Consider the following 13011-nt stretch of genomic DNA (forward strand, 5'->3'; position numbering starts at 1 on the left):
TTATTCACAATTATAACAAATTCAAATTATCAATTCTAATATTCATTTGCTTCATTATCAAAAGAAATGGAGAAAAACAAAAGATTTTTCGTATGCTTCTGTATAAGTATTTAAACTTTTTTCTAGAACAGAAAATCGCTTTATATAAGTGCAAATTATCCTAAATGCTTTTTATAGGTACCTCATATATATTATTGCTATATATATGTGCTAAATAACTCTCCATAATTTTTGTGCTGTCTTTCCAGCTCCTGTAATCTTTGCATATCTAACTATTATTATCAAAACAATTATGAAAATTTTGTTACAAAAATAAAGAACTTTTATACAGAAAAAAAAAGAAAAAATTAAAGACAAATTTTTTATGCATTATATTAAACATGTTTCCAGCATTTGTAATTTTTTTTTGTCTTTAACCAATAACAATTTTTACATATGCAAAAATATAATGCATAAATATTTCTAATATTTAATACTAGTAAGTCCGTATAATTTGAAAAATATCTTAATATAGTTATTTTTTGTCAGGTAATTTGTTAATTTCAAATCAACTTGAATTTTTTTGAGAAATGTAAGCAGCTATAATATATAATTAAAATGGACATTTTACCCCCCTCACTTCTGCTAGCTGTCGTTTATAATTTTCATATATACATATCTTTTTTCTGAGATTTTCCAGAGACTCACATATCTAAGTATAAAATAATTCATAGGCAGTGTCAAATATTAAAAAATTATAAATTTTTAAGGTTGAAATAAAGAGAACTTAGATCATTTCTGAAGAATTTCACTATGCCAGCAATGTTAAAAATGTAAAACTAATATAAACTTTCATCCTACACTTTTTGTGCATTTGAAAGAAAGCATATATATATATCATTGAAATAATAAATAAATATATGAGTTAAGTATAACTTATAGAATAGGAAGAAGATAAGATGCACTTTCCTTGATCAATAATTTTAACATAAAAGCAATATATCAAGATTCATATTTAAATGAAGAAAATGGCAGAGCTTTTACTAAACTCACAATTTTTATAAAAGCGCAGAAAGCAGAACATTGTTTGAATAGTGGGCATAGGGATTAGAAACTAAACTAACCAGGTATTTCTTTTTAATTTAATAAAAAATAAAAAGAAATGCCTGGTTGGGACCAAATTTTCATAAAGATGTAAGTGGTAAATTCAGGATATATTTAGATTCTCTTTTCAAAGTAAAATGCATAAAAAGTATTAATGACTTATACGTGCATAATAAAAAAAAATTCTGAGTGCAAATAATAAAAATTAAAACAAATAAATAAAAATATTTAATGTAAATAAATTTAAACAAACATAGTTGTAAGATTACAAAGAATATTATTACTACAAATCTATAAGTATACAAAAAAATAAGAATTTTGAAAATTTTCATTTGTACCTTAAATTACCTTTTAGTGTTAATTAGAAAACAATAACTTGTATGATTTGTTCAGAAAGTTACATAAGTTACACGTAAATAAATATATAATTTCCAAATTTTAATCATAACCAGTACATTATCTAACATTATAATGCACTGGTTATGATTAAAATTCGGAAATTATATATTTATTTACATAGCTTTTAAATTTATAGTGTTTTCTCTTTTTTAATTAATCTAAGAAAAGTAAGAAATTACATTTTTTCATAAACATTGAAACCATTGCCAAAAACAAAGTTAGCAATATGAAATTATTACTATCCGATACTCTATGAAAAGCTTAACTAGATCAGTGCCTTACTGTTATGACTCTTTAACAAGATCCTCTTTTTCATTGCTATTTTTATTTTTCTATTTCACATTTTTTATTAATATTCAAGACAGTTCAGGTTGGCTCAGAGACATAAGCTCTGTATTCCTACATTGCAGATAATTCTTCTACAAAAAACCTAAAATAAGAGCTTTATAAAGAGCTGAAAAATGCAAATAGAAAAATAACTGCCAAAAACAAAACAAAAATAAGCCTTTATTAAGGGCTTTAAAAATAGTTTCATGAATAACTTTTCAATGATTTAAAGAACTTTCATGAACATTAAATATATTTGTTCTGCTTTTAAATTAATTTTTACATGATGCAATGAAAAGTCAATGTGTTGTACTTGCGTTCTAAACAATAAAAATTTTAACAAAAATATAAATTTTTAGTTCTATATAATTTACTATATAAAGTAAATTAAAGAAAAAAAAAGAAATACATTTTAAGGATATGGAATAATGCTGAATACATTTTCAAACTAAATAAAAAAGAAAGGATGAAATCAAAGTAAAAATAGCAAAATAAACAACTCACTTTTTTCCTAAGTTCTTTTCGTTTAGTTGAATTGCTTTCATCTGAAATAAAAACTATCATTTTAATCTATAAAAAAAGTAACTACCTTAAAACTATCAAAGATTATAATTAATTATGATTAAACTACATAATATATTATCATTCAAAAAAAATTCCAAAACATTTGACATTTTATTTAAAAAAAATCAATATTTAAATAGGTTTGAGATATTTCAATTGGAATTTACTCAACTTTCATTTCCTTCATTTAAATTCAATAAAAAAAAAAATTTCCCTATAAATCTGACTCAGTAACGTTAATCCATAATTTTAATACATATTAAACAAGATTAAACGCTTATTATTTTAACTTATACAAGTTACATAACAGTCAACAAAACTTAAATGAAAAAACAACAATTAATTTCACTTATTAAGAGTCAAATAACATCTACTGTATAAAAAAATTAGAATGTATATTTAAATTAGTTTAATGACAAAAGAACTAAAATACTAAAACCACTTAAACGTTTATTTTTATTCTTACTATTCAAATGAGGAACTAAATATTCCAAAGCTTGACTATAATATTTGATTGATTCTTTATACTCCTTGCTAGCATCCGCTTTAACAGCCTCTTTAACGAGATCAATCTATAATAAATCAGAAATTTATTAACTACAATGAAATGAAAAAGTTTTTTGTTTAATTTCAAGTATAAATTGTTGATCCACATGATCAAATATTATCCTTTAGCTAATGCCCAGTAACGTCGATAAGCAACATTTTTTGCACTTTTTATAAATTAAAATTCTTATTATTTGTTTAATTTTAATAAATTAAATTATAATTCAATTACTCTAACAATAAAATGGTTGAAAATTTTTAAAAGTAAACCAGATATATATTTTTTTTTAATGGGCAATATATGTTACGTTTGTTTTGGGGGGATACATTGAAAAAATTGTTCTTGGGGACTTAGCGGTTCGTAAAAATCAAAAGATTGGCAAACACTGCTCTAGAATAGCTTTCCTTCAGATAGTTTTATAATTTAAATTTAATTTTTTCAAGCCACTTTTAAGTTACTGAAAACAGTGGACACACACAAAAGCATTGCAAGGCGTCATGGTGCCCGTGAGCATAGGATTGGGAACCCCTGATCTAAAAATATTTTTTTTTAAATATTTTTAATACGTAAATGTTATTTTACAAATATTATAATATGTAAAATATTTTTTGTTATACAGAAAAACCCTGGTAATTTCTGAACTACAGTCCTATTAACACACTTAAAAAATATCTTTTAAAATACATAAGAAACAATACTTTGAGATTCTAGATAGGCAAGATAGCAGTAGACATAAATATTAATCAAACATTGCACTATTAGCACATAAAACTTCAAAATTATTGTAAAGCAAAATAAAATAATACATACAAAAACATTACGCAAGACTTAATAGCTCAGTTTATATACCTTCGCTTAAAACACAAATATATGCCAGTTATTCTATTTTTACCAATTAACAAAAATAAAGTTACTAAGCAGTTTTTTCTTTCTTTTTTTGCAGGATTTTTTGGATATTATACTTAAACCACATCATTACAGTTTATTACAGGTCGTTACAAAACGTTGAAAGTTCCTAATAATATAACTGAATAGCAGTACATTAGAGAAAAGAATGATAAAAATGATTACGCCTTTATTGAAAGTCTCTGGGGTGGGCATGTGCTCCAAATCAACATAAGGATGATTGAAGAACTCCTCAAATGAAATCCTTTGGTTTGGATCTCTTTGCAACAAGCTGAGAATGAGTTCCCTGCACTTGGGTGAAACATTAGCTCCATATGGTATCTAATTTGAAGAGAAACAAAAATGTCATTCTAAATAAATTAATATCTCCAAAAAAATTGAAAATAAAGATTTTTAACCTTTTATTAAAGTAATCAGTCAAATAATAAATAACTTACTCGTACTGAAAATTAAGTGAATTTTTACAATAAGTACAAGCATTTATGGAATTACCTTCACTGTAAGCATTTTAAATATAATTCCTCGCAATTTATTATTTTTTTGAAATTTAATACGTTATAAATTATACTAGTTTTGTCAGACTTTTGAAAACCTTTATTTTCTTATATATAGACTAGTAAAATATTTCTGTTCTTATTTAGTTCTAGTAATTGATCATTTTTTTTAGAAATAATTTTGTTACATTTGGCCTATTTTAAACATCCTTTAACATGCATAATTTTAACTCAAAAGATTAAATCAAAAACATTTTACTAATACCAGCCAATTGGTCATAAAAGATTTCCTAGCTCAGCATTTTTGCAGAAAATTTTAAAAACATGACAATGTTTAGATACAACAACATCAGTGGTAAATTATTCAACCAACATAATTTAATTGTGAGCTTTGATTGTACAAGAACTCGGATTTAACAAGCAAATTTTTTACAGGTTGTTCATTCATGCATTAATGATAAAATAATCTGCTATTTATTACATGCTATGCCAGATGAATTAGTCATTGCAAAATGAATATTCTCAAATCTAGTTGCTTGCATTTTCAACACAAAATTTCGAAAAATCAGACATCAGATCTGCTCTTCATTTTTAGTGATGCATTCATTTCATCAAGATATAAATTCGATAATGAATAAACTTAAAAAAAAAGTTTTTGATGACAAAAATTTTTTTTGGAAAGAAGACACAAATGAGGTCTAATGAAACAGTTACTTAGCAATACTTTTGACATCATTAGTGTCAAAAAATAATAAATTAAGCACAATAAGTATTGAACAAAAAATTTTTTTTAAAGAATAATGTTAAATGCCCATACATTTTCCCTTTCTTGAGATTTATAAATTAATCCCTTTTTAAGCAATTTCTAATTAGTATTTTTCTCTGAGTTTTTATTTTTTTTATAAAATCAGCCGTCTCATTTGTAATAAGTACCCTGATTTAATGAGTGAATTACTTCAGAATACTTGCTCTCGTTAAAAACGAATTTGATTGTAAACATATGTGTGTGTAGATATACTTGGTCCTGGTACCAGAACTAGTTCAGTACAGTGGTGGGCAGCTCAAGTTTAATTTGGTCTTGCAGGTGAAACTAAACCAAAATTTAAAAAAATTACAGACCAAATTAAGTTAATTTTAAAAAAATTAATCTCCTCTGTATTAACACCTTGCCATTCATCTTTATAAAAGTTAATTTAAAGTACTTTATTTTAGAAGTGCAAATATTTCATCATGTACTGAATTATTAGTTTATTTTGATAATCAAGTGACACATTTGAATAAAAATATTTTACTGCATAATTTGCAGATCAATTTCATAGTTTTCCTATGATGCTACCGATCAATACAGAGGTTCTACTAATGGGTATATATATGTATATAATACGGTGATGAATTTAATAAATAATTTTACTTTTAAGCAATATATTTAAAATAGTTATGCATTCTTATCAATAAAAGAAAAACAGGAATCCAAATATATACACTTTTCTTTTAAAAAAAAGCTTACTTCAATCGGATTAGAGCTTTTTATTTTCTCAGCAAGCTCCGTGAAAGTTTTAGATGAAAAAGGGGCTTGCCCAAAAAGACATTCTGAAAGACATGGAAAATTATTAAATCTAAGAATTTTTTACAAATCAAACAGTAACAAAAGTGCATAAAAATTTATAAATAAATATAAAGTTTTAAAATTTCGTAATCAATCATAAACACTTAGTAAAATAAATTTTACAGTTAAAGTTGATTTCTTAAATATATTCAACTTGTTTACACTTAGTAGTATGCAATCTGTTATTTTAATTACACAAGACAAATATTTTGCACAATTCAAGTACAATAAAGAGTGCTATCCCACAATTTCTTTTCCTTTTTTCTTTAATATTTTTGTAAACAGCCACTATAGTTCTTTCTCCTTTATCGCTATTTTTTATAGGCGTCTATTATGATAATTTTGTTTTATTAATGTGCAACATTTTTCTTTTCTACAGAAAATAAGGTCATATTATAAGTTCAAATTATAGGTATCAAGTATCCAGTTTTGCATATCCAGAACTTGCTGTATTTCAGGTAGTCAAGCTTTAACTGTATATCTTATCTATGTAAACAGAGTGTAACATAACGCTATGCAAGTACAAGAGTTAAGGTAAAAGGAGGGAATACTTACCATACAGTATAATTCCCACAGACCAAAGATCTACCCTAGCATCATATACTTGTTTTAAAAGAATTTCTGGAGCCATATATAAAGGAGAACCACGAAATGATGTGGCTTCTTTATTTGAATGTAGATACTGAGAAAGACCAAAATCTAAAAAATAAAATTGACAAAAACATGAAATAAGAGGATTAGTTACAGCTTTGTCATGTTTCTATAGATTGTAGAGCTGATTTTTACAATGCATAAAACTGCTATGTCTTAGTATGTTCTTCCAACAAGCTTTTAATTATAGATAAACTCTTTAATAATACCTTCATCAGTTATTACCTTCAACAGTTCCATAAAAAAAAAATCTGGGGTGTTTTAGACACCAAGTGATAAAATCTGAAATTTTGTGCAAAAAATTGATAACAAGATATCAATTAACATACTGTTCAAATTTAGTATACTTTTTTCAACAAAGACTTATAATTGATTTACCTATAAATAATGAATCACACTCTTATAGTAACTAATTCAAGAAAAAACTTAGTTCTTACAAGAATCCTGATATTGAACTTCAAAATCGTGTGAATATGTATCGCGATATTTGACCATTAGAACGCGAAAATAGAAATCGCGATATTGGGTTTTAAAATTGTGTGAATATGAACCGCCATATTGGATTTATGAATTGCATAAATACGAATTGCGATGCACGATTTTTAGATCCCATGAGTGCAAATAGCGACATTGGATTTCATATTCACATGAATACGAATGGCGATATGGATTTAAAAAGCGTGCAAATACAAATTGCGATATTAAATTTTTAAATCGTGTGAATATAATTCATAAGGAGTAAATTTTAAATCAAGTAAGTACGAAAATTGATGTTTAATATTAAAATTGTGTGAATAAGAATCGCCATACTTGGGAATTTAGGGGTAGCTCCAAATGTTAAAAATTATAAAATTCAGACAAACTAAAAAGAAAATCAAAATTGCGGAAGAGTCATATGTATGGAAATGTCTTGTTAAAGCAATTTAGCTAAGTTCCTAAAATTTAGATTTCAGAATTTAATTCTTACTTTAAATTTTAGATTGTGGTGAAAATTGCGTCGGATTATAAGTTTTAATTCGTGGATGAATGTTCGTGAGATACGGGGATTTCTGCAAAAAAATCACATGCCCTGCTCCTAGTTTCTAGCTCTGGAGGGATGATACAATAAACCCAGAATTCTGGGGAACACCCAAATACTATCACCCCTGAAAAATGCTCAGATTAAAAATTTGGGCAAGGCTTTTTGTTTCCCAAAAGTAAATAAACATTATATTAATGTGATCAGGGATGAGATTGGCCAAAAGGCAAAAAAGCTGAATTTCCACTTTAAATTTTATGTGTGTGCAATCGTTTAATAATAAATTCCTGACAATTTAAGATAACAAACAACAAAAATTGCTATTTTAGTTTGAAAAAATTACATGATAATCAGCAACTGTTTAGATAATTATTTTTCATATGATAAGAATTTTGCATTTTATATCATAAATAACAGCAGCATTATTATTTCTTAAATTTCAGTACTGAGTTAATCAACTCTTTTTCCACAAAAAATTGAATAATTTTTTAAGTGATTGCTTTTGTTTGCTATATCTTTTGTTTTTTTGTTGCTTAGTTTGCTGCAAACGCTTTATGTTTTACGAAACAAGCAAAAAATCCTTTAGTAAGGTCAAATTTCTCGTAATGTAGCTTGTGAATGAGGGGAAACAGATTGGTGATTAATTTAGTCGTTAGCCCATCTTCTCTCAAATCCAATTTTTTCTTTCTTTACCAGCTCTGTCACATTCTTCTTTGAAAGCACAGCATGTAAGTTTTGAATATGCCTATATATACTAATAATTGTTGATAGAAAAACAGTCACGTTTATAGTAACTAATTTTAAAAAAACCTACTTCTTACAAGAATCGCGATAATTGATTTTAAACTCGTGTGAATACAAATCGTTACATAGGTTTTTAAAAACGCGTAAATACAAATAGTGATATTGGATTTTTAAATGTCATAAATAAGAATCATATTGTAGTATATTCAAATCGCGTGAATAAGAATCGAAATGTTAGCTAATTCCGGGCTTGAGACTTTTAAAAAGCTTGTTTGAAGCAGCAACGTTTGAATTACGAAAATACGAACTATCTGGCGGGCGGGTAAAAATGAGGAAAATCGTATATTCTGTGCGTAAAAGCGGCGAAAATAGCTAAAATGTAAAAATGTGGAAGGATTGACAGATATGTAGGTTGAATTTTCTGTTTATCTCTGAAACTCGGAAATAAATATAATTCTTTTAATTCAACGGGTAAATTTTTCGAAAAAGCAAAATATTTATTTAAAAATTTTCTTTCAAAAAAAGTGAAACTTTTAGATAATTGGAGCTTTTGATAAAAAGGCGGATATTCGAGACACAAAAGTAAAAAAAGCGGATATCCGCTGAAAAGCGGAAAAATCTCATTCCTGTGTGATATAACATTCTTGGTTGAATAAAAGCACCAAATCTTTTACATTTCCACCAATATTTTTCTAGCAAAATGACACTAAACAACTTCGCTGTTACATTAGAATAATATATGCTTTGAAATTGGTAAAATGGGAAATTTAAAAAAAAAATAGTTTCATACCTCCAAGTTTTAAAACTGGTTGCTTAAAATCAGTCAATAATATGTTTTGAGGTTTTAAATCCATGTGAGAAATATTGTTAGATCGAAGTACTTTGAGGGCAGCAGCTGAAAAAAAAAATTACCGTTTTCATAATATGAAGATTCAAAGAAAATTCAATACACAGTACAACATTAAAAAGTAAACATAATTCATAGATCATAATCATTGTTCATTTGACATAATCATTGTTAACATAATATGATAATGCACATGCACACAAACAGGAGATACTCTAATGAATTTGTAGATAATCTCAAGACCTTGCAGATATTATTCAAAATCAATTTTCCTTTTAAGAAATTTATATAATTATACAAAAAGAATTGCATTTGTGGAAGAAATATATTTCAAGAAGAGTTATTTTCTAAAAAAAATTAATATTTTTCACACTAACCATTAAATAAATATTAGAAACATATTTAAAATTTTTTATTATATTATAAAAACTGTTTTAGGACTAAGATTATGCTACCAAAGAATATGAGTTTGCCAATACTTTTGGATTGTGTGCTCAGATAGTTGATACATCTATTTGCTTTTATTATTATTATTATCTTTCCTTGATGGGCAGTGCAATTGAACCTGTCTATCTTCAATCTTATGTTAAGGTAAAAAAAAACTGAGATAAAAAGGCTTCAATTTAGAACGGTTTTAAATGTGGTCAGTTAAAAAATGATTATAAGTATAAATTTCCTGGCGTAGACCATGAGTGCAACCACATAATGCTCATTGAATTTATCTGACATAGCGAATATAAAATAAATGCGTGCAATAAACTATTTTTTTATCAAATAGAGCTATAAGCTAGCAATTATTACTGATGTTATCTTTAAAATGTGCGAAAAATTGAATCATTAAATTTGAAATAATTACTGACCCTTAACCTATCAAGAAATTCTATTTTGTTTTTCACTTATCTGATTTGAACAGTTTGTCGTAAAATATTCTAATGTCGACAGTGATTTTCCTGATGCTTTGAACTATCTGTATGCCAAGTTTCATAGCTTTAGGTCCGATGGTTTAGGAGTCTATAAAGAACACACATTCATTTATATGTATATAAATAGAGAGAGATTATACAGCATATATTACCTAGCTGCTGTAAAAACTTATGAACAACAGACTCTGGTAAACGTCTTCGAGACTTAATAAAATTAGATAAATCACCACCACTGCAATATTCTAAGATCAAGTAAATGTGTGTTGAATCCCACTAAATAATAAAAAAAAAATATGTATGGTCAAAATACAAACACAGAATAATTAATAAGATAATAATGTAAAACAGGAGCCTCCCAACGATGGTCAGGAAGCACCTGCAGACCTGAAATGATTTTATTTTGACTTATATTTAAAAATTAACAAAGTGAGAAAGTCTTAGAATAATTAAATAAAGAACAAAAATAATAGCTGACACACATGATGAGATTAAATTTTTTTATTTTATATAATGATAAGAAGTTTGCCCCAAAACCTCACATTTTAATTGTATTATTTCGTCGTGATTTAATGTTTTTTGTAAATTATTTTCAGTGAGATTATTTTCGGCACCTTTTTTTGTTGTTGTTTTTCGTCTGTCAGAATTTAAAAATTCTTGTAAATTATTTTTAATAGACCTACTGTTACTTTGCGATCGCTACGAAATAGCTGATGTCTTAAATTTTAATTCTGAACTCAATCTATTAATGAAAATAAAATATAAATAAATAAAAAAGATCCTCCATTATTTTTTTTAAACATTGTCTTTTATTTTATGCTATACAATTTAATAGAGATATTTCATATTTAACTTTGTTATAAAAGTTAGTTTTTTTTTTTTTTTAAATTTATATAATTTACGTAAGCATAATTATTTGATAAAATTTGATTATTTTTAAACCAAAAATCTTCAATTATTTTTAATTATAAAAAATTAAAACAAGGGCTACCTTTATTTAATTCTCTTTTATTTTTGAGAAAATTAAAACAAAGTTTACGCTATTTTTTTTAAAAAAATTTGGCTATAAGTTAAAACAAATAAACAAATTTAATTAAATAAAAAGTTAAGCATATGTTTTGAAGCTTTTGAATAAATTAACAGTATTCTCTTAAAATTCTTTTAATACTTGTTTGTTTCATAATTTGTCAGATAATCAGTATCATTTTTAAACAAATAAATCTTTAGTCCATATTATTTTCAAAAAAGAAAATACTGATAAATAGTTAAAAAAATTTACATTTATTTTTACATTTATGAAGTATAGAATTTGACCATTAGTTAATACAACTTTATTATTTTAAATAAATAAATAAAAGGTCTCACGATATTTCAAAAGCATGGTTTTTTTCAACAAATAATTCAAAAAATGTTTTATTAAAGTGAACATTTTTTTGGTTTATTTTTTAGTATAATTTTTTTTCTTTTAATTTTTAATGCATGCATGTAAAATATTTTGCTACAGTTTTATTATTATTCTTTAAATCAATAAATCTTAAGTCATTTTTAATTTTAAGAAATTAAAATAGAGCTTGTGTTTGTTTTTACTTTAAGACATCATTATTATTTTCATTGAAAAATTAAGCAATGCTATTGGTGTTATAGTACTTTTTTAGAATTAATTTTCTTTTTTTTTGTAATAGATTTATTCCTCTTATTTATTTTTGATTGATTTAAAAATTTTGGAAAGATAATTTTTGATCATATGTTAAATCATGATACATCGCTATATCGCGATGTCGAGCAGACGATGTATCACAATGTACGAGGGTTGTAAATTAAATAGTGGCAACTTAACCTTGAAACTCACAGAAGGGTGGACATGCGCAAATAGGATATGGGAGCGGTGAGGTGGCGCCGTTGTTAATATGTAGAGTGCTAAATACAGTCGATCTGCTTAGAAGGGCAGTTGTTGTGTGGCGCTTAAGTGAGGAGTTTCGTTTCCATCGCTCTAAAGCATGTTTTCAAAAGGCTTAGTGACGAAAAAGACAAGATGCTTGAACCCATCGTGCTATTGTTCAATACGGCAAAGCATTTGCGCCACAGGCTTCCACTAATCTTCGATAGCATCCTGTTGCATTTTTGCCACGGGCAACCTCGATTTTAAGCGACAACCGCTGATCACCTTTTGAAAACATGCTTTAGAGAGATGGATACGAAACTCCTTACTTTAACGCCACACAACAACTACCCTTTCTAAGCAGATTGATGTTTTTTGCACTCTACACATCGACAACAGCTCCACTTAACCGTTCCCATATCCTATTTGCGCATGCCCGCCCTTCTGTGAGTTTCAAGGTTAAGTTGCCGCTATTTAATTTACAACCCTCGTAAAATTTCTTACATCGCCCAGTCCTAACAAATAATTATACGCAAACAGCACACAATTTTGTCTCTACAACTGAAATTTTCAGAACTTTTTAGAAGACTAATAATAACGGTAAGAAATATATAGGGAAAATTGTGAAACAGCCATGATGGATTAATATTAAAACATAATTACATTTATTAAACAATATTTTTATTTAGTTTTTATGTATAAAAACTAAATAAAAATCAATCTTAGATCACAAAGTAAAAAAAAAAATGAAAACAAAACACTTTAAGTTTATGGAACAAAATAAACTAGAACAGAGTACCTGAAAATCTTTAAGTTCAACTATATTTTCATGTTTTACTTTTTTCAAGATGGATATCTCTGTAATGATATTATCCACGGCTGCTTTTGTCACAGTGGAAATGGGGATGCATTTTACAGCTACCACTTCCCTTTTGCCGCTCTGAAAAATATAATTTGTTCAACAAATGATTTAAACAAGAAAATAAAAAGAATTTACAACAGGTAATAACTGATTTCAATCATAAA

General features: G+C 26.4%; 1 protein-coding gene across 2 annotated transcripts in view; it reads right to left on the reverse strand.

The window, feature by feature from the left end:
* Positions 1-13011, reverse strand: part of LOC107447815 (serine/threonine-protein kinase ULK3) — a 31862-nt gene that overhangs the window by 16754 nt on the left and 2097 nt on the right. The window contains exons 2-9 of one of the 2 annotated variants that reach the window (XM_043053950.3): positions 12785-12925; positions 10262-10382; positions 9130-9234; positions 6482-6625; positions 5828-5910; positions 3992-4147; positions 2840-2945; positions 2314-2354 (exon numbers count right to left, since the gene is read on the reverse strand). In XM_043053950.3, coding sequence (XP_042909884.1) covers positions 2314-2354; positions 2840-2945; positions 3992-4147; positions 5828-5910; positions 6482-6625; positions 9130-9234; positions 10262-10382; positions 12785-12925 — 897 coding nt within the window. Of the gene's footprint in view, positions 1-2313; positions 2367-2839; positions 2946-3991; positions 4148-5827; positions 5911-6481; positions 6626-9129; positions 9235-10261; positions 10383-12784; positions 12926-13011 lie in introns of both variants that reach the window. The other variant, XM_071187059.2, reaches the window with a different exon arrangement.

This window comes from Parasteatoda tepidariorum, chromosome 9, assembly GCF_982258835.1.
Source record: "Parasteatoda tepidariorum strain Cologne lab strain chromosome 9, Ptep-v5.0, whole genome shotgun sequence".
Taxonomy (NCBI): Eukaryota; Metazoa; Arthropoda; class Arachnida; order Araneae; family Theridiidae; genus Parasteatoda; species Parasteatoda tepidariorum.